We start from the raw sequence: 27536 nt of genomic DNA, 5'->3' as shown, positions 1-27536 counted from the left end.
GAATGGACCTTTAAAAGAAAGACTAAAACACCAGCAATATGAGTGAGCAGACGATGTGTTACAATCCTGTTATTCTCTGGATAAAGAACTCATGCACTTCCTTCAGGACCTGATGATCACAGCAGGTGAGCAGGCAGACTGTCCTATGACCATCAGGTCAGAACAGAGTAGCTGGAAACATGTTCCTATCGTGTGTGATTTATGTTATTGCTCAAGATGTATGTTTAAAACCCACTAAACGGAGCGGTCGGTAGCGTAGTGGGTTAAGCGGCACCCCACGTGTAGAGGCTTCAGTCCTCGCTGCAGCTGGCCCCGGTTCGAATCCCGCATCGGACGGCCATATACTGCGTGTCTTTCTCCCTCTCTCTGCTCTCCTGTCTATCTTCGGCTGTACTATCAATAAAGGCCAAAAGAGAACCCCACTAAACAATACAACTGTTTGTAATCTTTGTTTGGGGCTGCATGTTCTGAATCTTATGGCCTGTTGCTGACATTTCTTGTTCATGTTCAGCTCCATTCTCTTTAGATGAGTTTACTTCCTGCCCTCATATTTGTTTCCAGACCACAATGACACACAAACACCGACAGACTGAGATGATAGGATGTGCTGCACTGACATATTACATGTCTTACAATAACATAATTTTTCTTTGATTTGGCTGATTGGAGACCAGCCTCTTCTCACTACATTCTGTGCCTCGAAATCTTCACTTTTCCCAAACTGACGTCTCACACACTGAGTTGAGTTGATTCATTTGCGCCTCCAAGGAATTCCGGAAACCCTCACATGACTCAAACTCTCCACCTTTATTGGTCCGAGGCACGTGTCCTAGCGGCCCGTAGTACGACGTCAAGGCAGCGCCTCGCAGCCAATCAGAAATGAGAACCAAAATCCGTAGTGAAAGTATTTGAGCGGCGTCTTTATGAGGCAGTTTGGAACCATCAATAATTGTGTGCAGACACAATCCACTGTCTTTAGCTGTGTTTTTAAAAAAATCTATATTTTAAAGAAAACGTGTGTGTGTGAGTCCAGCTGAGAGGAGGAGGCTCTGAGCACAAACTGAAGAATGATTTCTCTTTGTCAAAATCAGAAGAGGCGCCTTTTCACAGCAAAAACAGCCCGAAACTAACCCACAGAGAGGAAGTCCTTTTGTTTTTTGTTTATGTTTTTTGATAAATATAGTAATTATTGATAAGAAAGTCTAGACCGCGGCACCACTTTGGAAATATCACTTTATTATAGGTCGGAGTCAGAGGTGCTGAAGGTGATCAGACTTCATCATTATGGAAGAAAATGCTCGACGAGACCAAGAGCGCCCAGAGGACGAGGACGAAGAGTCCAACCGGGCCATGCTGCCTCTCCTCCAGCCACCTGCCAACCAGCAGTCCCACAGGATCACCAACTTTTACATCGACAACATTTTAAGACCGGACTTCGGACGAAAGAGGAAGGACGGGACTTTGATCCGGGAGGGAGACAGTCTGGGGGTGATCATACGAAGAGAGGACCTGACACGGAGAAAGTCTTCCAAAGCTGGTAACCCACAGCAAGGTAGAGCAGGGGGTGAGGAGGAGGACACGGGCGCATCCGAGGACCGTCATCAGGACTCTGAGGCCAGGAGGCCTGACCTGATAGTGGCTGTGAAAAGCCGAGGGGACGACGGTGACCGCTGCCGCAGCCCCCAAGCCAGCTCGGCCCCTGCGGCCAAGCCGATCCTGTGGCCTGCGTGGGTTTATTGTACCCGGTACTCAGACCGTCCGTCCTCAGGTTGGTGGATCCTCAGACAAACAAACACACAGAAAAAGGCAAAAATAAATAAATAAATCAAAGGCCAAAAAAAGGTTTTACCTCTATCATCATCATTTTTTTAATTTTTTTTTTTTTTAGAAAAAGAAGAAGCGACTTTTTATTCTCTGAGCTGTCCTCCCCTTTAAACAGATCACTTGTGAAAATTGACAAACCAATGATTGCATCATCATAACTTTTTATTTTATTATTATAACACATTTATTTTCGGCTTTTCTACTTTCAGTATTTTAGAAATGACACTCAAATCTCACATGAAAAACTCTGAGCATAAAAGATAAACTCTGTGAACCTCCGTGAAGTGATGAAGTGATGAAGTGATCCCATTTAGAAGTAGGATAAACTGAAGTAGAGGAAAAGTGCGATTGAAATGAAAAGCAGATCAAAAAGGATCCAAAGTGGAGTCAAAATTTGGAGAATGAAGTCAAACCAAGTTTAACGCCATTGTTCCTCCGTCTTCTTTGTTGATATGTCATTAGCATAATTTTTTGACAATGGGGGGTCTAAAAAGTGAGGCCGAATGTCTACAGGAAAAAGATTCGACGTCTAACTAAACTTTAAAGTTAGTTTTGTCCTCCGCAGAAATTCAAAGCCATTTTTCAATATTTCTCTGAATTTATTAGACTTGAATCTTTTTAATATTCACACGCCTTAAAACATTTTTTCTTACCGCAGCGCGCTGTGTGTGTGTGTGTGTGTGTGTGTGTGTATGTGTGTGCGTGTGTGTGTGCGTGTGTGTTGAACTGTTGTGCTTCATCACAATATTCAGATGTGATATGATTATGAGTAGGCCTATGATTCATTTGCAATAACATGAAGTGGATGTCGTGCTGCAGGGTTGACTCAGATTAAAGTGAGGCACGGTGCACTTGGACTTTTCCTTTGTCACGATGTAGAAACGCGTTTAGCTTCAAATAATGTTGATAAAAATGAAGCAGCAGTCAAACGACCGATCAAATGTTTCGATGAATCGAACGTGTGTTTGTGAGAGGTGAGAGAGAAGCAGCACACTGAAGGATGGTTTATTGTTGAACCGAAATGCTAAAAAGTTTCCATCGACCTCCAACAAAGGGCCTTTAAAGAAGGCTGCCTTACCAAACACACTCCAACTTTATGTATTGATTGATTTCATTTATTCATTCGTTTTATTATTTCAGATTGTATCAAATGTTTAGAATGTGCGGAGAGAGTTCACTTTGTAACACACTACTACATTTAGACTTTACACCAAAACTAAAAAAACATCTTCCGTCTTTGCTTGTTTGACTTTAAATTCATCATGAATGAAACCTGTAAATATATCTTTATTCAATATTATCACACAAACAAAATGTCCCATGACTTTTTTTAAAGACTACTTTTTTAAAGAGTAACGGGGAGGGAAATAGGCGCCTAGTTCCCCCATCCTCCATCATATTCTAACCCCACCCCCATCCGCACCCTCCTCCTCCTCCTATTCTTACTGGTCTGCTCTCGAGAGCTGAGCACGAGACATATATATATATATTCTTACAAATTGGTCTGTAGTACCCGTGAGATTGTGAGATTGTGATATTTGAATATTTGAGTAATTTTTAGTCTTTTTTTTTTTTTTTTAGGGCCCAGATCTCGCAAACCAAAGAAGGCGCCGACCCCAAGTAAAGAGGACAAGCGGCCCCGGACGGCCTTCACCGCGGAGCAGCTCCACCGGTTAAAAAATGAATTCCAGGGAAACCGATACCTGACCGAGCAAAGGAGGCAGAGCCTGGCCCAGGAACTAGGCTTGAACGAGTCTCAGATCAAAATCTGGTTTCAGAACAAACGGGCTAAAATCAAGAAAAGTTCCGGGAATAAAAACTCTCTGGCAGTGCACCTGATGGCGCAGGGACTGTACAACCACTCCACGGCCAAGGACGGCAAGTCGGACAGCGACTAGAGGAGCCGCGGGGACGGGATAGAGGGTCCTGATCAATGCAATAAAACCACTTTAGCACCAGCAAACATATTTAAAACGAAAAAACCAGAGACATGTCCGTTGAACGTGTGTGTGTGTGTGCGTGTGTGTGTGTGTGTGTGTGTGTGTGTAGGTGTGTGTGTTTGCTACCTGTCCTCAGGGCTGTAGTCATGGTGCTGTACATTTGTAGTGTAGCCCACACCTCCAGACAGAGTCCAGATTGAAACACGGAATACACCCCGTGTATTCATGATCCATCAGTGCCGTGTGTGACCGTGACACGTCACGTATGTCTGATAGAAACGTTTGTTATGTGTTGTTTGAACAGATCACATCATACACTCTTCAAATCTTGGATCATCTGGAGGTGACGTCATTTCATGTTGAGTTTGTATTAAAAAAACATCCAGAATATTGTGACGTGCCTGTGACGCAGCAGTAACACAAGGTCCAAAGCGGCGAACACATAGAACAACCCGGGATCACGTCACAACAACACACTGACACACGTGAGCTCGACCTGCTCTGCCGTTAATTGTAGACAGATGAAAACATAATTCATATTTTGTTCTGATGAGATGAGATGACTGACATCTGTGACGTCAGGGGTGGACAGCTCTGGCACATGATGAACTTTACTGATTATGAAAACTATGCTGAAATCCAAAGATTTGTCCTGCTGTATTATGTGTCGTTGTCCGTGTTCTGTGAGCTCTTTGTCTGTCTGTCTGTCTGTAGTGAATGTTTCCCTTCAGGTCTTTTACACGTGGGACTGTACACACGGTTTAAATGTGGAATTAAAGGTCTGCTTCCAGAAGACGTTGGTGAACAGTGTTTAAATGACTCTTCCATGTTAGAGAAGAACTCAAGAATTGTCAGTGAACCCAGAGCTGAACAAAATGATTCGAGTTGATTTTCCAGCAGATTCTGGATTTCTGCATGAAAACACGTGAAAACATTCATTTGTTTGACTTGACTTTTTGAATTACCAGCACATTTGGATTTTTTCCAAACTAACGCCTTTAAACGATTCATATCACGCAGCAGAGCAAAGATGGACCTGTTACGAACTGCTGTCAGGAGGCCTCCTTCACGAATGTTCCACGAAACACACACCGTTCGTTAGCTATTAACGAAGACTGTTATACAGCAAAGCATGTCGGTGTGTTCCGGTCCGAACGGGCTCTGGAATGTTTACATAACTTATTTTTCCTGCAATAACGTGTGTGTGTGTGTGTGTGTGTGTGTGTGTGTGTGTGTGTGACGGGCCTCTGTCGGCTCTCATTCTCGTTGATCGGAACTGAACCGTGGTCTTACGATGCTGTGAATGTTTTCTGATTTTTTCCGTGTCCTTGCATTAAATCACAAACATGTAAGCTTATGCCTTAAAATGATGTACACATTTACAGCTGTTTTCTATGATGGGATTTATAAAGATGATGAACATGTTGAGTTAAGTTCTCTTACATGATCCTACATGTCGGCCTAAAGAAGCTCTATTATAACGGTGTCATGGTGAATAAAAACAAAAAACAGTTCAAATATGACATGATTTTATTTCATAACCTGAAAAAGAAAGCAGGAAAAATGTTTCAGGAACTAAAAAGAAATTATAAAACACATTTAAAAATCTTGTGAAATCACATTTATGACTGAATTATTTATGCGGTGAATAAGCTTTGATGAGTGGTTTCATTGACATATCTTGATGAAGATTAGCATAACAATGAAAGCTGCAGAGACAGACACAACGTGGAGAACTGCTGTAGTCTGCACCATGTTTAAATGCTGCAGCTGTGTTTGAGCCTCAGATATGAAACATCTGAAAAATGACACTGAAAAAGAGGAAGTTATATCAGCGGATCATCAGCATGTCTATGACAATACAGTTTTTGGTCTTCCCAAAGTAAACATTAAATATGACTATAATTCACAGTACTAGCGCCCAAAACGTGTCACGTTCCAGAAAAGAAACTCGAATTCAGGCTGAAGATATTAGCTTTTTTATGTTTTCAAAGTGATGAAATCATACACATAAATCATGCATTTATACTTTCTGAAAGACTTGATTCTTTTAGCTGTGATCAAATGCTAAACATACATGTGATGTCGGACACAGACTGACTGCTTAAAGAGAGAATGACGAGTAGGAGCTGTTAAACATATAAAGGCCTGTTTTTACTGCTAAACTATTCATTTAGGTGACAGCTAACACTGTCTGCAGTGACCCTAAACTCATTTTGGACTTTTCCTATTTTTCCAAAACCACCTTAGAGTACTGAAAATCTTTCTCATCTCCTACTCTGTTTAGGCTCAACACCATGTTGGTTAATTCATGTTGGTGTCATACAAGTATGAAGCGACATTGTTCTTTTTTTTTACTGTAAATCAGTGAATTTAGTCATGGCAACATTTGTGGGAATTTCTCAACCAGAACTTAGCACTCTTTATTACAGGGTATCACTACGAGGAATTACTGTATATTCATGTGTCATACAAGATATTTTCTACCCATTTTCATCTTTGTCAGGGACTGAGATAACTAGCAGTATTTTAGTGGTTTCTTCTGGTCTGTTGGTGCAATCAGGCAGAGTTCAGCAGACAAATGATAATGAGCTGTTATCAGCTTCTCATGAGACGTCTGTGACAATGTTCCAATAAAAAAAATTAAAAAAAACAGAAGATTCAGCAAAACAAATGAGAACAGACTTCTGATAACTGCACACAGTCACTCACTGACACTCATTGTGTGGGAAAAATGTCAGACAGTGAACCAAAATGATTGTTCTATAGGCAGCAGTAAACAAACGTGTGTGATCTTTGATAAGAAGATTTTATCTTTTATACATATGTATGGACTCATGGAAACTAAAACAAACTAAAACTAAACTAAAACTGTGAAGTATAATTAGAAGTCAAAACAAATAAACAAATCTCAACTTTACACAAGCCTCTCTGGATCTGTGAACATCTTACAACTGTGGAGAAACAGTGGCAAAAAATGAAACAGAGAGGGAAAGAGAAATATGGAGAGCAGAGGGACATTCAGAGAGTTGTCTGTGACTCGTCCATTGGCAGCAGCAGCAGCGGCAGCATTGACCTGGGCTCTGTGAATGGCAGCAGGAACCCTCATCTACATTTCCTTTCTACGCCCAACGGTCGCTGACTTGATGAGCTGAGATACTCTTGACTTGGGTGAGGAAGAAGGGGGGACAGCTATGAGGTGGGTTTCTATGCACAGTGTGGGACTGTCAGTCGAAGGAGGAGGCGGTGATGGTGTGGTGGTGGTGGGTGGTATAATGGCTAGAGAACCTGGATGAAGGTCAAAATGTTTTGGGTGTCCATGCAAAAAGCAGCAGGTGACGACACCACAGCCAAGAAATAATGAGAAATGGACATCTTTTTCCTCTAGTTCCCACTGTGGAGATCAGGGGGTATTCCAAATATACAGCACTCAGTGAGATGCTGTTCACTTGGCTCGTGGCTCTCATATTTTAGATTCTGTTCAAATGAAAAATATTTCCAGAATTTCTTGTTATGGCAGCTTTGATCAAAACCATTTTTGTGACTTGTTAATCATTTTAAAAAGAATGTGCAAAATGGTCCTCTTAGTTTTTAATGACCCAATATAAGAATCATTATGTTTTTATTAATGAGTATTTTATATCTACAGATGCTGTAGGTCCTCTTCCACAGTCTGCCATGTTGAACCATCATGTTTCTACAGTAGCCCAGAATGGAGAAGCTAAATGCTGGGTCATTTTTAAAGTGTTTCACTGGCACCATATTTCTCTTTCATGCTAGGAAGGAGAGGGTGAGGTGAGGGGGTTATAATCTCCAACTACAACACTAGATGGCACAAATTCTTACAAACTGCTCCTTTAAAAAACATGATCAAACAATTTGACTGAATCCGTTCATCTGGTTGTGGAAAAACTCAGAACTAGATAGCATGTCTGTGATGGGATGTGCACTCTTGTCTACCACATGTAAGTTGAATTTGTTACATAGTGTCATCTTTGGAAAGTGACAAAAAAAACTGAAACCCTAATTTCAACAAACACTAACAAAGGTAAGTTACAGATCTGATTTTCATCTTAAGACCTTCATTGTTCTACTTCACATAGAGTGCCAAGCTACCCACTGTGTTTCTACTGAACATTCTGGGATGTGGTGTTCAGTTTGGTTTCCTTTCTGCTGAAAACATTCTGATTTTTAAGAATTTTTGTTTTGTTTTATTACAGCAACATTGTGTAACTAACTTCTATCATAAAATAACATAACACAAAATAATCATGTTGATGTTACATTTGTATCTGTTGTCTACATCTACAAAAATACCAATATCTATGTAATGTTGCTTTAAGTCATATGCACCTCATATTGTTTCCAAATGAATTTTCTTTCTGCATCTATACTTTGTGTTTATTTGCTATTTTTAAATCTCTTCTAAGATTCTCCACTTATTCACTTTTTTATCTTTCAGTTGCCTCTGCAGCACTGTCACTCTGGTGTTGAGGTGTGAGCTATAACAGTAAAATCAAGCAAAATGGTCTTATTTGCTCATTGAGATAATTCCGAACTGTCTGTGTTAACATTTCAGCAACAGGTCATGTCAATTTCTGGCTAAAAGCTGATTATTGAGAAGGAAAACATTAAAAAAATAGTATTTACCCAAAGTTGTCATAAACTTAACCTCTCCACCAGGCAGAGGCAAAGGGCAGACGAGCAAAGAAAAGAAAAGTACATATCACAAAGTATTGATGTCCCCTGTGTTTCCGTTAGACAAAAGATGGCCCATCCAGTCCCCCTTCCCCCCACTGAGTAATTTAGCCATAGTTCTCTAAATGCTTCCTAGTCAAACTTGGAATATGGAATGAAGGGGACAGGGGCTTTGTGGCGGAAATATAATTACGGCTGCTAAAAGCTGGTGAAGGTGGAGAATGGGGGATGACATCAGACCAATTTCACACTCAGGCCTCGGATGGCCAGGCCAAGCCTAGGCCTCGCCGCACTACACTGATCAAAGCCTGCTGCAGCCGCCCCAAAAGGCAAAAAAAGAAGGAGACTTAACTATGCTAATCTCCAGGACAAATATATTTTAATCTTGTTAAAATACAAGTTATTGTCGCAGCTCAGTTTGTGCACACATGCAATCATAAGCAGAGTGATATAAGAAGACAAAATCACACTTTGTCTCAAAAGAGTTTCTATTTAACAAGTGAATGCTGAACAACAGCTGAAAAATGAGAAAGTAGTGGAACATTTCTCATAACTATGCGCTTACTAAGAACATATCCTAGGTAGCTGACCTAGCTGTGCCATATATTCTGCCACATACCAATATTGCTGTCAGCTATGATTGCATATAATTGTAAAATAGTGCTCCATTCTATAATCAATATTCAGATTAGCATTAGTTCATTCTTAAGCATTTCTCAGAAACAGAGCTGCTTTTGGAGTCAGATCATTCGAATCAATTCGAACTTTCATGCAGGAGCTAGGAATTCAATTTTTTTAAAGAAAGAAAGAAATGCAGGGAACTGAAACATGAGAAGTAGATTTATTATAATTAAATTTATTAAGTTGCAAACACCCCAACACCCACATTGGTCAACTGTCTGCCAATAGGATAGATGATAGGAGAGAGTAACCCTCTACTTGACACAAATAAAAGCCCAATCATCAACCAGTGCACTACGGGAAGTGAGCATTTAATGGGTGCAAGGGTTGTCAGGGGTGGAAGCTGGGATCTTTCCAGACAGGCAGCTACACAATGAGCTTGTATGGGTCCTACTGTGACTTCAACCCCTGGACAGGGGGGAAACCAAACCAGCAGGGAGGAGGGTACAGACCTCTGCTGCTGACCCAGAGGAAACATTAGGGTGAAAACAGTCAAGTTATATTCATGCATGATTTCTTTGGTACCAAACTCTAGATCTGATCTCAGGCTGACACTGCATTAACCAATGAAATAAGATGCTCTTGGTTTACAGTGGCTAGAATCACTGGTCAGGGTATGTCTTTATAAATGTTCACAAGATTCAGAATCAGAATAAGATTTAGGTTTTCACTAATGGGGAATTTGTCTTGGTATCAATTGTGCAAAACAAACACTAAGTAAAAATATGAGATAAAAAAGGTATTAACAAATATAAACAATATAAATATATATACAGCATGTTTTAAAATAAAAAGAGCTGTACAGTTTGTGCGGGGATGTGCAAGTATTTGCCAGGTAATGTGCAAAAGATCACAGTGTACAGAATATTAGAAATGTGTCAATATGACATGTAGGGTCTGTGGTGGAGGGTGAGAGAATGTCAGAGGAGGCCGCGGGCCTTGTTGATGAGGGCAGAGGCACACGGGAAAAAACTGTGAGGTTTTGGTCCGATTTGATGGACCGTGTCCTTCTGCCAGAGGGGAGTGATTCAAAGAGTTTGTGTCGTGGCTGGGAAGGGTCAGCCACAACCATTCCTGCACGCCGCAAGATCCTGGAGGCGTGCAATTTTATTTATATAGCGCCAAATCATAACTAAAGTCATCTCATGACACTTTCCATACAGAGCAGGTCCATATAGGCTAGACCATACTCTTTATAATATTATTTACAGAGACCAACAATTCCACCATAAATGCTTCTGGTAGAAGATTCACTCTGGTGATACCTCAAGACCATTATGGACCATGTTTTATAGCACATTTAACTGCTATTGCACAGCAATATAAAAAATGTATATTAGTAAGTGGACATTCCAGGGGTCAAGCCAAGATAGACCATTAGAAATTGAAATCTTTGATCTGGACCTGGTCCAACATGGTCTAGAATGGAGTAAAGGTTTAACAAATATGACCAGTTAGTCTCCTTGGTGATCTCGTCCAGTACAGTAAAAATGAATCAAATTAATTATTAAAAGTAAGTTTGATTTGAATAAAAGGTTCCATCTGATTCATCAGAATTTCTTTTTGAATTTAGTAATATGCAGGCGGTGACAACAAAATGAAGGTAGTTGTTTGTGATGGATCACTGTAATATTACTAGAACTGAAATAGTCATTTGCTATACTTTTTGCTACTAAAAAAAAGTTAAACTAGAACTGTCTTGCATTTTCAGTCAACACTAAACTCCATACTGTTCATTGTGACAAAGTCAAGCTCTTTACTGTCTATGTAATTCATCAACAATCAGAAGTATGAGAGGCAAATATAGACAATAAAGTGATTTATTAGTTACTAGGTTGGGACAGTAACAGCCCATTTCACTCTACCACAGCATGCATCCAGTGACACAAAATATAATATACACATTTCGACAAAGTCATTGATTTTATGGCTAAATTTGTGCCAGGCCCTTGAACATGTTTAAAACCGGTGGCTTCCCCTATTAAGCAATTTCAGCTCTTCCATCTGTGGCTCAACATTTCTATGAAGCATCCTCTGCCAGCTTTGTAATGACTGAACAATTTTTAATAATATATATATATATAGTTTAAATTTTTTTTTTTACATTAGTAGCAACTTCTAGTGGCAGATTTGAATTCGACTTTCAAGGTGTGTTTCAAATACACAGGGACATATCTGCTAAGTTTCATGATGGCAGTTTTTTGATCACATAATTAGACCAAAGTCACTGACTTATGCGCTCAGCCAGGTAGCAACCGGACCTGTGGTTTAGGCAGCTGCTTTGTAAGATGGATGCAGTTCTCTTATGGCATGAATGTCAGATGATCATCCACCACCCTGCCCTCCAGACCTGTACAAACTACTTCCTGCATTTACAGTTACCCCTCCTGATTTGTCCGGTGTTATTCTAGATTTATCGACAAATCAGAATCAACAATAAGTTAACAATAAAATGTATTTTGAATATTAACATTAGCATGTCATTTGTTCAAATCCACATAACCATAACAGCTAACATGACTTCAGATCTGTTGTGGTAAAGTTACAGTCAGCCAACAGCTTCACTTATATCTAGATTTTCATGTGTATGCTGTGAAATTAAATAGTACTTAAGTAGTAAAGACTGAATAGTAGGTGGCATTGTGTTTTTTAATATTTGTGTTTCCCTTCATATGAGTTGTATAGCGCTCATCATTTTTTTTAAACAAGTAAGCTATCCAGAATTTTTAGAAAAAGATCTACTTGTATGTTCACTGTGGACTGGCTTTGATTTGTATACAAATGTAAGATGTAATAATCATTTTTCTGTATATTGATGCAATCAATGTTGATTATATAATGTATTATACATTGTGTGTTTGAGAAGATTAGCTGATTGCCATGACACAAGATAATATATATGATATATGGTGATATATAAAACATGATAAGCTGGCTTATTGAAAGTTCTGTGATACGGTGTTGTTCTTATTGCATGAGGCTTTGTGTAAATCTACAGGATATTGTGCTGTCATCCACTTACTCAGTGCTGGTGACAGAATGAGGACTAGTCATGAAGAAGTATTTTGAATTAAAATCACTACAATATGTTTTGTTTGACCATCATCAAAGTCCACAAACTATTCCTCCTCTTGTCTATCACCTAAAACAGTTTGCAAGCTTGCCATTTGTACTGCATATTACATATTATCAGAAGTGTGACTGAAAGTTTAAACTATCATGTGTTATAACACCTGAATGTAATTTAAAAATTCTAAAATTGGCACAATCTTTCAGAAAAGCTGCTGTAAATCCAGGCATGTTCAGATGCCATCATAAAACACACAAACAAATAAACAAATAAAAACAAAAACAAACAAACAAACAAAAGCAAAGAAGCAGCAGCAGGAATGCTGTGTCACATCATCACTGTCGTACCACTCCATCTGAACAGCTTTTCCACTCTTTGTTTCTATGACTGTTTTTGTTCTGGTGACAAATGGAGTTTCACGATCAGATCAAGCCTCAAAGGTTAACTGTAAATAAACTCTCAGTTTGGTCCAGTATTTAGTGAGAGTGCTGCACTCATGAACAGGCTACAATGTAATGCTTGTAGGCTATTGTTAGATTTCAGAACAAGACTTGGTTAGACAAACAGTGGATTGAGTAAAAGTCACAGAAACTGCTTAATTTCTCTGTGAAGTCATGTTGTCAGACAGCTAGTCATGTTTGATGGACATATTTTGATAGTGCACAGTTGCCTGCTTCACAACACTATCATTATATGTCCTTATTGTCACAAAATATGTCCATAAGCTGAAGCACTTGCACTTCATCCATCCAAGAATCCATCTTCATCTTTTTAATAGTAAATTACTATTAAACTAGGCCATGTATAGAAACCTTTCAGTAATATTTATATGTTATATTGATAAGTTTCAGTGTGATGCAATCATGCTTTTCCTGTGGATGTGCAGCCTTTAGCATTCTAATGCACAATGTTGGCCAGAACAAAAAGCAAAAGCAAATGATGTCAACCTTTAAAAACACTTTTATATAAAACCTTTTTGTGTTCTGTCACATTTGATTCTAAATTTCTTTTTTTTTAAACTTACTGTTACTATTGTTATTGTGGTTTGTTGTAAAGCACTCTGTAACTGTGTTCTAAAAAGTGCTATATTAAAGTTTATATTATTATTATTATTATTATTATTATTATTATTATTATTATTAAAAACCTATGCAGCTACAGCTCGTCGTGAACAAAGAGCATCAAAAAAAGATGCTCTTGCCTTACAGGATTAATATTACTATATTTAAAAATGTGAAATAACTAATGAATAAATCTATGTAAACTACCAAACAACAAAACATATAATTATGGTGTAGAATAAATAATGTTTAGTTCTATCATGAAACTGATTCATCCGTCAGTCGATCAAACATCAGAAAAAGGTGAATCATGCCTGTCATTATTGGCATATTAGTATATTCAGTTTATAGATAGTGAGAGTGAACAAGCAGCAAATTTGGAGAAGCTGGAAGCAGAAAATAAGACCTTGATGAATTGAATACTTTGATTACACATTTTTGCAGCTTGAAACTCACACTAGAGAAAAGCAGTGCACACACCACCCTTTCTTCATTTATGTGTTTCACAGTTTGTAGATGTGATTATGATCAGCAGGAACAGGAACAGCCAGCAGCTGACGACACAATACTGACACGAGTGAGCATCAATTTCACGCCTCGAACAAAAACAAGTGTGCACAATATGGTTTCAAGATTTTCTCTTTTATTTATTTTAAAAGTTTGTTGATTATTTGTCAAAATAAAAATGTTAAGGCCTCAACACTGGTTTCACCATTGTCCACTAAGAATACAAAATACTATAACTCCTCATTTGTGTGGCTGCTCTCTTTACAGTAGTCTGAAATCAAAAAGAGAAAACAGACAAAATATGAGCAAGTCTCCAGATGTATACAACTCCATGCATTAAAATGTAACACTATGCTGCAATGATGTGTTTAGTTGATTTAACACACAATAAGGATTTAAATCTTATTGTTATATGATCTCTCGATTCATTTATTCAGCTAAATTATCTTCAGTATTGTTAAAAAATGTCTCCTACTGATTTGACAAGGTGAGGGGTGATATGATGTCCTGTGTGAAGGGACGGGAGGATGAACGGAAAACAAACTGCTGCATCAAATCTGTGATACAGAAGAAGGTGTGGTACCTGAGATTCTGTTGCATAACTCCTCGTGCACATGCTCTACGCCCTGACTGAACAGAGAGATGATATCATCCTCCAGCTCTTCGACGACGCTTTCACACTGAGAGAAAAATACAAGCACAGAAGAAAGAGTTGGCCTGGGGGAAACAGAGCTGAGGCAGCCCGGCCATGCATACACAACACACAGTGTCTTTCCACACAATGGTGGATCATGCCGCTTGTAGGGCGATGACTATGCTTCCAATCTGTTTGCCAAACTGTTCAGCCATTTTGACAACTCGATGATCACATTGCTGAGATTCTCTGCAAGCTTTTTATTTTCTGCTCAAGAATTGATGTGTAAAAGTACAGAGAGTGTCCTTTTGGAATTGAACTCGAGCGTTCACAATTATTTCAATTTGCTTTAGCTTTGAAACATTCCAACTTTCAGGTCTGTCTGCAATAAGCACATTTAAGGTGTAAAATACAGCAAACAAATATCCCAGTGACCCTAATAAAGATGATAACGGGATCAATTTTAAGACACAAACACAAATTAAAACGCCTCTAAAACTGATTTTTTTTGTCCTCATCTGCTTTATTTAAAGAGGTAAGTCCAGATAAAGAGACCTGACCACAATAAAATGAAACACAATGGTGTCAAACTGTCACCTACAGAATAAATACAACATCAAATCTGTATGAAACTGCATGAAACACAGGCTGTACTGAAGTCACTCTGAAAGTTGTAATAGATGAAATAATGAATAATAAATATATTATATTATATTATTATTATAATTATATTATTCTATTATATTATATTATATTATATATTAATTGGAAATATTAGACTGGTGACAAAACAAAAAACTGACACTGTGAACATGAACCAACACTAAATATCAAGACAATGCAATGCTCAGCATTAATTAAAAAAATCAATTAAATTATATATTATTTATATATATATATATATATATATATATATATACATATATAACACACACACGCACACCCACCACACACACACACACACACACACACACACACATATATAATTAATATATTTACTATCGATAGATAGATAGATAGATAGATAGATAGATAGATAGATAGATAGATAGATAGATAGATGCACTTTTGTACTCACTGCAAATTTCAGGCCATTGTGTGCCTCGGGTCCATCAAACTGGAAGTTGTTAAAGTCTGGGAAGTCTCCACTGGCCTCACTGCTCCTGGGAGCAAACCTCATGTACTGTTTCACCTTGGTGTTGGGGTCCATGTGAAGGGCGTAATCGCTCATGCTGTTGCACACCCCATCGAGAAGCTCGCTGAGGTGAGTCTCTGAGCGAGCGAGAGGTACCTGGCCACACAACCGAGAGGGAGGGAAAAAATGGAGTCCTGGCCATTAGTATGGTATAAATCTTTTCTTCTTAGTTTCCTATACTAACTCAAATGCATGCCCCTAAAAGATGGAGAAACACATGTAGACCAAGCTGGAAATATGGTCAAATATGGACTAACCTAAAAATGTTAAAAATACACTTTCAAATTTAAGATGGCAACAACACAACACAGATGTGGTGGAAAAAAGCCTCTGTGATATTGGCAGTCGTCATTAGTTTGAGCTGCCCTGCTGCCAGATTGTTACACCACAGACTCTGTGTAGGTCAGCAGGATGACCTCTGGTTTCTGCTGTGTTTTCTTCGTCCTTACTAACAAACCTCAACCTCCAACCCTGACTTTTAACCTGCATACACACCCGCCCCACCTCGACATTCAAACTCCATCGTCCTCTTCCTTTCTCCCCTTTGAGGACAAGGCGCTGGTGTCTAGACGGGTCAAGACAGGTGCAGAGCCCTGCTCCCACCATCCCCGGAAGGATATTGGGTGATAAGGGTGACACCCAGGAGGTGAGAGGGTGAGGGTGGGGTTGTGAAAAGGGCAAAATGGGAGGGTTGACTTCCTGAGAAGAGTGGGGTTGGAGAAAATGGGAGAAGGAGGCCTCAACAGAAGCCAAGTGCAGGGTAAACAGTTCATCTTCTCAGCCCCTGCACAGTCTCTGCTGCTTTTTTTTTTTAGCCCATTCATCCCCCTTCATCCCCCACTGATCAAAGGGGGCAATCTTCCTTGTCTTCTTTGGTCAAAAGGTGGTGGGGGTGGATGGGCACAGAACACATTTAGCATCTTGCAGCATAATTTTGTAACAATGTAGATATATTATTCTCAGACCCTTTTGTTTCTTTTTAGAATTTACCATGTTCCCTTCCAGACCAAGCCCACTGATTACATCTCTCTGTCTCTGTCCCTCTCTCTGTCCCTCTCTCTGTCTCTCTCTCTCTGTCTCTCTCTCTCTCTCTCTCTCAAAGGGGCTCTTCACCATCTGTTTCCAAATCTCAGTTTCTTTGCCTCTTCCTTCTTCTCCACAGTAAAAATGAAATCGAACCAATCACTAATCCCTCTGTCTTTAAGGTCAACCCCACCTCTTTAACTTATTCATTCAGCAGAAGATCCCTTGAGCTTGACAACACTGTTGTGCTGAGGAGGAAGGAAGTTGGCTGCTAAACAGAATGTGTTACAGCACAGGGCCAAAGGTTGGAGGGTGAGCTCCGAGGGATGTAGGTCACGCAGGCCAATGACGATGAGGTCCACCTATCAATCAAAATCTGCTTGTGATATGTGACTAACACCAGTGGCGACATTTCATTTTCCCTGAATGACGACAATTAGCAGTTATATCCAGTCTAGTCTAGTTTTCATTATCAGAATCAGAATCACTTTATTGGGCAGGTGTGTTTATCTTTTCATTCACTATCATTTACTTTTATTTTGTCAAAATATTGTTTCATTTAAGAATGAATCTTCAATGATTTTCTTCTATAAGATGTTTCATGTGAATTATTTTGATTTGTTCGATTTGATCATTACAGCCTCCAGAACTAAAATTATATAGAATGTTAAACTAGTTTGTTTTGGTAGTTTTCATTTTGTAATATCCTCGTGAGACTTTTGGACTGTAAAAAATTGTCACTGAAATATTTAGATTTCAATCACAGCTAAGAACCTGTTCTGTTTGTGACATATCATTTCATTGTTTACTCGGCCCCAATACTTTTTAAAAAACATGGATTTATATTATAATAATATATCATTTAAATCATGTTGCATGTACATGTTGCAAATGATCTTCATCAGTGGTCAAATAATAATGATAATTAATCATGTCGCTCCATCTCAGGCCTGGACTCAAACCCAGGCTTGGGTGTGAGTCATTATCATGCCATGCTACAAAATGGTTTGGAATTAAACCCTTTCCTTGCCAGTCGGAGCCTCGTGAAAGGGAGCTGTCACTCACAGCGTTGTTTGAAGAATGGGGTGGGGTGTGGGGGGTGAGGGTGGGGTGGGGTGATTGGTTGGGCCAGAGAATAGGCTTCTCAGGGATGCTATCCTCCATTCAATTCCCATTGGACAGGGGGCCATTATTGCACTGCTGCGGACAGCAGCCTTTCAATTTCCATATCCCGGAGGGCCAGGGAAGACCCATACATTTGTACTGCTACTGCTACTACAGATACTGCTATTACTGCTACTATTTCTACTGCTACTGCTACTGCAGCCACTGCTACTACTGCTACTACTACTACTGCTACTACTACTACTACTACTACTACTACTGCTACTATTTCTACTATTTCTACTACTACAGCTACTGCTATTACTGCTACTATTTCTTCTACTACTACTACTACTACTACTACTACTACTACTACTATTTCTACTGCTACTGCAGCTACTGCAGCTACTGCTACTGCTACTACTACTACTACAGCTACTATTTCTACTGCTACTACTACTACTACTGCTACTACTACTACAGCTACTATTTCTACTGCTACTACTACTACTACTGCTACTACTGAACTATTCCATTAAGAACCCTGAGGAGAAAAATGCTAAACCTCTTTGGATTAAAAAAAAATCAGTAAAGTGGATGTCACCAAACTCAGTCACATTTCTGGGCCACAATATCATGTGTGACTGCGTCACTGCACCATTGTGCATCCCCTCATTCTCAATGCATGACTTCCCATCGGTCACTATGAGATCAGCTCACTTCTCCAAGTAAGTTCAATGTCTTTGGAAGCCTTAAATGTTTCATTGTTGGAGCAGGCAATTTAATCTTTGTGCCCGCAGCAGCCCCATGCCCCCAGGAAGGCCTACTGTGAAGAGGCCAAAGAGTAGAGAATTAAAACCTACAAATCCTCTTCACTGATGGCATCTAAGCTGTGACATCCCTCCCTCTCTGATTCACACTAGGTCAAAAGCTTCTGAAAGGAGGGAGCTGGGGAGGGCATGGGATCAAGGTTTGGCTTCTTCTGTGGCTCAGTAACATTTGATTGACCACACAATGCAACAGGTGGAGGATAGGATCAGCTCAGGGCAGAGGAGGAGCTCATCTTTGGAGGAGCCACACTAACCTGGCCTGATGTAGTATAATAAGAACCATAAACTGCTTTCCCCACAAAAATTGAGCTGGTTCTCCACTGGACACAGTTTGTCTGTCCACCATAGAGTTGGAGAAGACATTTTGAATGAAGAATTAAGACTTTTAGAAAAATCATGATTAATAAAGGATTCAAATAAGTGGAACTAGAAATCTTTGTATTGGGGATTTACATGAATTAGTCCTTTGGAGATGAGCAACATGTTTGTACAGAGACTAAACATGTAACCTACATGTGAGATGTTCACTGCTCACTTTCTCTACTCATTACACAAGTTATGCTAAAACATCTAACTAATACAAATCTGATTGTACACACACACACACACACACACACATAGCTAGGGGGCAAACTAAATAAAATCCAAGCAGGGCCTACAAGGGGCACAAGAAGAGTAATTGGCATTCATATCTAAATTAATCTACCTTTTTAACTGCTTAATGAGAAGCCAAAAATGACACAGATAGCAGCATTAATAGCACCATGAAGGACACTTCCATCTTTTGTCTGGATAACATAAACTAGGGTACATAGAGTGACTGTCATGGGGACTTTTTTTTTCCTGATTCCAATGTGTCCAATGTTGTCACAGAGAAATGAATAAATTTAGCATTCCACAAATGCAACATTTATCAGTAAATATCCAGTTTAAGAAACATAAAACAACAACTTGTTTTGTTGATTTCACTGTGATTCCAAATGAACACTAGCCATGTACTGCAGCAGAGCTAGATCCAGTGAGCCAACATGCCCCACAGCAGCACCCTGACTCTGTTTGACCTGAACTGAACCTTAACTAGTATCACTGAAAACACCTGCATTTAGTCCATTATGTCATATCACACTTTATATATTATTTATTTATTTATTTGAGCTTGATTTTAACAGGAATGAATGTTATTTCTAAAATATGAATTAGTGGACTTTCTTGTCCTCTTGAAGTGTTTGTGACCATCAGTTGTTGTTCAGGTATTGCTAGCATACAGTAATTTGCTCTATTTAACTACTGTAGTAATTCATATTATGGCGTATCGCGGGGGATACGTTCTAAAAATAACCTGCAATAGACGAAATCTGCTTTATTTTTTTACAGTTATTATACATGTTTTAAGGCCGTAAAACCCCTAACCACACACTTCTATACACTTTTTTACATGCATTGTGTACAGTACTCCCTTAGCAAATCAGGACGCAGAACACATGTGCGGTTCTCCCTTTGCAAATCAAGATGCAGAACACATGTGCGGTTTTCCCTTAGCCAATCAGGACGCCGAACACAATGCGCGTTCATACTGTACAGTACGCTGTAAAAAAAAGCATGCAAAATTACACTAAAAAAATCCGCGAAACAGCGAGGCCGCGAAAGGTGAACCGCGTTATAGTGAGGGACAACTGTACACACATATTGATGACATGCATCCATCTACATAAATGTTTGTGGCTGAGTAATAATAGTTATAAAAAAATTTAAAAAAAAGAACAATACTGAAAATAAGTGCTGAATTATGTTGAATGAAATGTTGTTGGCTTATCAGGGTCATGATATTAGCTGTTGTTAGGGCTAGTTGGAAACTTGCTTGCTTTTTGTTTGTTAGTTTCTTTATTCTGTGGCTCTGGCAGTACGCCTGTTATCTGTTGTTAGCATGCTAGTTAGAATAACGTGAAGTGGTAAACAGGAGTGCATGGTTTGTTGTTTGCTAAGGATTGCTACTTGATGTTGATGGTTTGTTGCTTTGTTGGTTAAGCAGCATGTTGACAGTGAACTGTGTTGGGGTGGGGGTGCAGGTAAGGACAGGACTGGTTCTGTTGGGCCTTCTCTTATGTTGTGGGGGCCAACTCAACTAAACATCACTCATTGACAGGGTGATAAACCTGAAGACTGAACTTTTGTCCAGCCTTGTGTAACTTGCACACACAAATATCAGTGACTGTCTAAACAGGGATCAAAGTCAGAAAATCAATAGGTGAGCTGGACACCTTCTGGTAGACTGGTCCCTGGGCAATACAGACTGTCCAGAGTCAGTGACCTTATTAGACCAGGAAGAATAACCAGGATCCATAGTCCCACACAGCACTGCACACACAACCACAGCAACACCAGAGATCTTTCAAACTGCACACCTACAGTTTGCAGGGCTGCCAACCTAATCTGTGTACTGTCAGTGTCCTCTTTTCAATCTGCAATGTTATCAGCTATAAATGCGTTTATCAATGCATGAGTGTTTATGAATGCTCTGAGTTTGTAACACAGATTTTCTGTCATTTTGTATGTGTGCCATAAATTGCTTTGTCTACTTTCTGAGGAAATCCTGGTGTCAGACATTTATAAGTATTACATAGAAATAGCCAATCTTCTCACTAATATAGAGGCTGTTTCATAATCATTTAAAAACCTGTATTAACTTTAAACTACATACAGTATAACTAAAAGCTGTAGTAGATTCTGGAGTAGTGAAAGTATCTTTACCTTTTTGTCTTTTATGGTTCCATCAGGACTGAGTCTGAAGCTGCCAACATTGATGGTTTTCTTTGGGTCTACACGACTGACTGAGTACTTCAGTTCATCCACAATCGCCTTGCATGCTGGGAAACACATATTGTCAGTGATCCGATCAACATCAGTTATGGCAAAAAGATAAGCTGCAATTCACTGTAAAGAATTTAGTGGACATCATACATAACACATAAAATGATACTTGAGAAAGCTGTAGCTAATCAGCTGTGTGACTTTCTCCATAACAATAGTCTATTTGAGGATTTTCAGTCAGGATCTAGACTGCATCATAGCACAGAGACCGCATTAGTCAAAGTTACAAATGACCTCCTAATGGCATCAGACAAAGGACTCATCTCTGTACTTGTCCTGTTAGATCTTAGTGCAGCATTTGACACCATTGACCATCAGATTCTTTTACAGAGACTGGAACATCAAACTAGCATCAAAGGAACCGCCCTAAGCTGGTGTAAGTCTTATTTCTTAGATCAATCTCAGTTTGTTCACGTCAATGATGAATCCTCCATGCATACTAAATTTTGTCATGGAGACCCACAAGGTTCTGTACTTGGACCACTTCTATTTAGTTTATATATGCTTCCTTTAGGGAACATTATTAGGAATCACTCCATTAAGTTTCATTGTTATGCTGATGACACCCAATTATATTTATCGATCAAGCCTGATGAAACCAATCAGTTAACTAAACTCCAAACATGCCTTAAGGATATAAAAAGTTGGATGACCTACAATTTTCTGATGTTAAATTCAGACAAAACTGAAGTTCTTGTAATTGGACCCAAACACCTCAGAAACTCTCTTTCTAGAGACTTAGTTACTTTAGATGGGATCACCCTGGCCTCCAGCTCCACCGTAAAGAATCTTGGAGTTGTTTTTGATCAGGATTTGTCCTTTAACATCCACATAAAACTAATTTTGAGGACTGCATTCTTCCACTTACGTAACATCGCCAAAATCAGATGCATCATATCTCAAGTGGATGCACGTGTTCTGACAGGAACCAAGATCAGAGATCACATCTCTCCCATTTTGGCTTCCTTGCACTGGCTACCTGTTAAATCTAGAATAGAATTTTAAATTATTCTCCTTACATACAAAGCTCTTCATGGTCAGGCACCATCATATCTAAAAGAGCTCATAGTACCTTACTACCCCTCTAGAACACTGTGCTCTCAGGACGCTGGGTTCCTTGTGGTTCCTATAGTTTCCAAAAGTAGATTGGGAGCCTGACATGCTTAGGTGTCCTCTGTTGCACCTGTAATCACGCCAGACAATGATGTCACAGTGTTTTTGTTTTGTTTTTCCAAGATGTTTACTACAGTTGCATGTTTTTTTTTTTACAGATAAAAATGGATTGACCTTACCTGGGCTACCTGGTTTAACTTTGTCCTACTGTGTATACTGTGCACATAACACTTGCTTGAAATTGGACTCCCAAATAATGGATGAAAAATCTTAAAATTTTATCTCTAACTTTTGAAATTTGTGTGAGCATCCCAATATCAGACCAATGAACTTAGAGAACAAGACATGAGACTCATGGTATGATTTAAAACGCATATGCTTAGAATTTTCAATTTATGGATTGTAGCCACATAGTTAAATGCACTATAACTGACTTTGGATAAAATCAGCTAAATGAATGTAATGTAATGTGATTGATAGTTTTGATAGTTTTTCTCCAACAGATGAGATTATGTTACAGTTTTGTGCTTCACAGCAGCGTCTGCAATGTGTCATCCTCTAAAATCATTCACACTCACTTGAAACTTACCAGAACAGTAGAGCACCTTGTCCCTCCTCGCCTGGCTGCTACTGATGAATACCAATAGTACCATCACATTCATCTGAATAATCCACAAGGCCATATCGATAACCTAACAAGAAACAGACAGTTTGATTACTCAGTATCACATTCTGAGGAAACTTAACTCAGCCGCCAGACAAGAGTAAATCTGCGACTGACTTTTAGCCGCTGTCTACTGAAAGACTGCTGACCAAGGACCCTGATTATGTGTCCATAATCTGGAGATCTGGAATCTGGGTGGAAGGAAAGGCAAGAAAGAACAGTTAGCATTAACTACCCATCAAAAGGCTATTCACCATAGCCACTATAACACCATAACACTAACTGTGACAAACAAAGCAACAACAACTAGGACCAGCTGGAGAATAGAACACATCCAGGTAATTCTTATTTCTATGTTGTACAGGCTTTGCTATTGGTTAGAATGATTTGGACATAGCTCACCTGAGCTTACTTACCCAAAAGGTCACGTTACCCTGCAGTTCACTGATCTCCACTGGCTACCTGTAGCAGCCTGCATTAAATTTAAATCACTAATGCTGACTACAAAATAGTCTCCAGTTCTGCTCCCACCTAATTGAATGCTTTTATACAGGCATATGTTACCTCCTGACCTCCTCCAATGAGCAACAATGACCTGTAACCCAAACAATCCAAACTTTTCTGCCTGTTGTACCCTGTTGATAGAGTGTCCTACCAGTTCCTACCAGAGCAGGGGCGTCCCTATCTACCTTCACAAAACTGCTGAAAACCCAGTTCTTTAGCAAGTATGTCTCCAAGCACTACCAACAACTGGACATGATAAATCTAACCATCTACAACTGCAACTAAACAGAAAGACAGACCACAACGTAGCCACAGAAATACACATTCAATACAGCACATTTCTCCCCCTATCTCATACTTGTAGCTTCTACACATGGCGGTTACCGGGGTGCTTTGTTGAGACATGCTATGGCAAAGGGACAAAACTCCTGCCATAGCATGCTCGCTCACAGGCCGGGTGTCTGTGACTGGATGGAAGCAGTATGAACAGGTAGAGGGGGTGGCTTGGGTCGTGTGCTATACTGTGTACTCTGTGTGTAGTAACTTTACTGTTACTGAGGTCTGAGAGGTTGGGGGTGGGGAGACCAATGATTTTGGATGTGTGATGTGCGTCAGTTTGTTCCTATTGGAGGCAGTAAGCATGTTAAAGAAACAGGTTACACAGTACAGGAGAATGGGTTGGACTATGCTAACAGACAGTGCTTAGAGTTTGTGGATGTCAGTGTTGTGTTGAAAGTTCAGTTTATTGTCCAGTATGAGTCTGAGGTATTTGATGCATGGTCCACTGCGGATGACTCTATGAGAGTAGCACTTATTGATGCACAAACATGTCCTTGTTGCCTACTAAGTATATGGTAAATGGTAAATGGTCTGTACCTATATAGCGCCTTTCTAGTCTTCCGACCACTCAAAGCGCTTTACAGTACATATCTCATTCACCCATTCACACACATTCATACATGCAAAGTGCCAACTGCTCAACAGTTAACCATTCATACATATTCACACACCAATGGCACAGCCTTTGGGTGCAATTTGGGGTTCAGTATCTGTATCAGTATCTGTGCAAGGACACTTCTGTATGCAGACTGGAGTAGCTGGGGATCAAACTGCCGATGAACTGATTGGTAGACAACCCGCTCTATCTGCGAGCCACAGCTGCCCCTATACATATATATCCCACATGGTGTGAAGCTGTCCAGACCACCGTGGCCTGCCATAATTACTGCTGCAAATTAGGGTTGTCAAAACAATGATACCTTTTCCAATATCATGCAAAATGATACAATATCTGGTAAAATGTGAAATACATGAAATTGTATCTTAAGTCATTAAAATAAAAGATCTAGAATCCAAGCAATGCCATACAGGATCAATTAACATCCCCACCAGATGTGAGGATGAAGAGAGTGAGATTATCAGGTATTACGTTAAAGACACAGACATTTTTATTTTACAAGCCTGGACCATGTACAACAGAGAACACAGATGGTTGGTGCCACATACCATTTGAAAACAGAATCACGGATGAAAAACAGGTCCCTGTGGTGGCAGGGCGTGCCAGTGTGTGCAATAAGACACAGAGGTGTCAGATTATATAATACCCATATCAGTTACACTGTCATTCTGTGAGAAACAATGCAACTGGTCCCCAAAATGTATTCAGTGAAATTTATGTTTTTACAAACTCTATGTGCAGTGCAAGTTGTTTATAGTAAAATATAAAATAAACAATACAACAATACAATTTATGAAAATTAGGTGTCAAAATCGGTTAAAAATGAGCAGGATTCAGCTCCAGGACTGTGGGGGTGTGTCCGTTGAAGGTGCTGAAGCCACGCCCAGCAGTTAGCAGTCATTTTGAAGCGACTGAAACGTGTCGGATTAGTTCAGAAAATTACGTTACTAACTTTGATACACTCTGATGAGTTCATCTCTATCTCTCTTCTAGGGATGCAGGGCTCAGGGTGGCCTCAGCATGTCATCGACCCACCCTTTAAGGAGCGCCCACAAAATCCTGTGAAAATTGGTGAAAAACTGTTTGAACTTCGAACTCCACATTTCAGTAATATATATATGAATATAATATATATATTTTTAACAACTATTGTTGCCTTTACACAGACTGCTGAACAGAGGGGGTTGGCATCAGAATTGTAGTGATTGTAGTGTAGTGATCTGCACATCCATGGAAGTAGTTTGACACTGTCAAAGCAGGTTTATATTTATGAACTGCATAGCCTAAACCACCGTCAATAAATAGACTACTGTACACCAGACAGTAGTCTCTAACAGTCAGACTATAGTCTGGTCTCTTATATGCTGACAGTTATTACTTATTATTACAACAACTGTACACAGGACTTTTCCAGATCCAGGCAGGTCGGTGTCACTGACTCTTACCTAACACTTCCAGCCAAAGTTACATTATTAGTTACAAAGTTAACTGATGATAAGTCATGCTGCACACAAGCTGGAACAAGAGCGACAAATGCGTCAGCCGGGACCACGTTATCAAACTGTCCGATCGGTAGACTGATCGGACACCTGTTCGATAACAACCTGACGGCGCTGTGCCGCTTTGCCTGTGGACAGACGGCCGTCATGTTTTCTGTTTGACAGATGCGTAACAAAAAGGGTAAGGCATATTATCTCTAACCATTATTTAATATTGCATGCAAGCTCCTGATGGTGCACTGCTCAGGTGAGACTGACAGGTGAACGTCATATAAAACCTATTAAGTTCTGTTCTATTCGTGTACATGCCTAATTATAGACGGGCTCAAGTTGAATTGTAAATTATATTTTATCATTGAAGTTGAACGATGGTCGTTAAACAGGGAACAGATCCAGTTTAAATTCATAGATTCCGCAGAAGGGTTTGGTTGTCCATACGGGACAGCTGATAGCTGATCGGCTAGCTGGCGTACAGTCTTACCTGGTGAGCAGAACAAGCTTTTGGACTGTGGCGGCGGGCTCAGGATAGTTATAGCGGTGACAGAGCTGTGATCATCGAACTACTTTTCCTGGACATATTAGTGTCTCGGCACAAGTTACTCATCTATCAGCACTGACGCCTTTCATTCATTTAAAGTACAAGCTTTGTATTTCCGGCCCTGATTTTCAAAGTAAAATCTGGATCGATCTTTATCTGCAATGTTACACTGTTACTGAGATCAAGGTGTACATGTAGGAAGCAACACCCGTTTTTCTGCCATGCTCATCCTGCCTTACTCTATGACTCTGTCCATATGAGCCGACGTGTGCTTTAATGCTGAAGGCTGACAGGAAGTCTCCTCTTCTTTGCCTCGTTGCTTCTGACTTGACTAGCTGACACTGAGCGTTTTTACGTGCCTGTCCACAGTGAAGCCACGTTCAGTCGAGCGTCGACCTGATCAGCCAATGAGCACGCAGACAAATCACACAGCTATGGTGTCTTTACTTTAGAACATGCGTGTGTCTCTGACTGAACACCTGTGACCAGTGTTTAAGCAAGAGAAATACATGTTATAAATAAATAAAACAGTCTGCCATGAATAAATACTACAAAAACAAAAACAATCTGTGTGTGTGTGTGTGTGTGTGTTTATCTGTGTACTGGTGACTGTGACACAGGGAGCCAGGTGGTGTCTTCACAGGGGCATCTGACCTGGTTTCCCTGCTACTAATTGAATGTCATCTACAATATCAAGGTCTTCATTGTACCGGTAGATGAAAATATGTCCTTAGTACAGCATAACAAGCAGGGGAGTGAAAGCCAGACATTCCAAGTTGGGTGTAAACAGTTATGCAGTACATAACAGTGTTGCTGAAAGGAATA

General features: G+C 39.7%; 2 protein-coding genes across 3 annotated transcripts; one reads left to right on the top strand and one right to left on the bottom strand.

Moving 5' to 3' along the window:
* Positions 1–943: 943 nt before the first annotated feature.
* On the top strand, positions 944–3904 carry LOC104936106 (homeobox protein engrailed-2b). Its single transcript, XM_019275728.2, has 2 exons — positions 944–1768; positions 3406–3904. Exons 1-2 carry the CDS (start codon positions 1285–1287, stop codon positions 3720–3722), a joined length of 801 nt encoding a protein of 266 aa, XP_019131273.1. The 5' UTR covers positions 944–1284; the 3' UTR covers positions 3723–3904.
* A 9993-nt stretch (positions 3905–13897) lies between these two features.
* cnpy1 (canopy FGF signaling regulator 1) lies at positions 13898–26875 on the bottom strand. Of its 2 annotated transcripts, XM_027282409.1 has the most exons (7): positions 26655–26875; positions 23330–23403; positions 23138–23240; positions 21316–21431; positions 15494–15706; positions 14365–14461; positions 13898–14052 (listed from the first exon to the last, which is right to left on the bottom strand). In XM_027282409.1, the coding sequence occupies exons 3-7, from the start codon at positions 23229–23231 to the stop codon at positions 14012–14014; spliced, it is 561 nt and encodes a 186-aa protein (XP_027138210.1). In that variant the 5' UTR covers positions 23232–23240; positions 23330–23403; positions 26655–26875; the 3' UTR covers positions 13898–14011. The 2 variants fall into 2 exon arrangements, with proteins under 2 accessions (XP_027138210.1, XP_027138209.1); XM_027282408.1 differs by lacking the exon at positions 23330–23403 and having other exon boundaries at positions 26655–26864.
* Between the last annotated feature and the right edge of the window lie 661 nt (positions 26876–27536).

The sequence above is a fragment of the Larimichthys crocea genome, chromosome X (genome assembly GCF_000972845.2).
Source record: "Larimichthys crocea isolate SSNF chromosome X, L_crocea_2.0, whole genome shotgun sequence".
NCBI lineage: Eukaryota > Metazoa > Chordata > Actinopteri > Sciaenidae > Larimichthys > Larimichthys crocea.
This window is presented reverse-complemented; position numbering and strand designations above follow the sequence as displayed.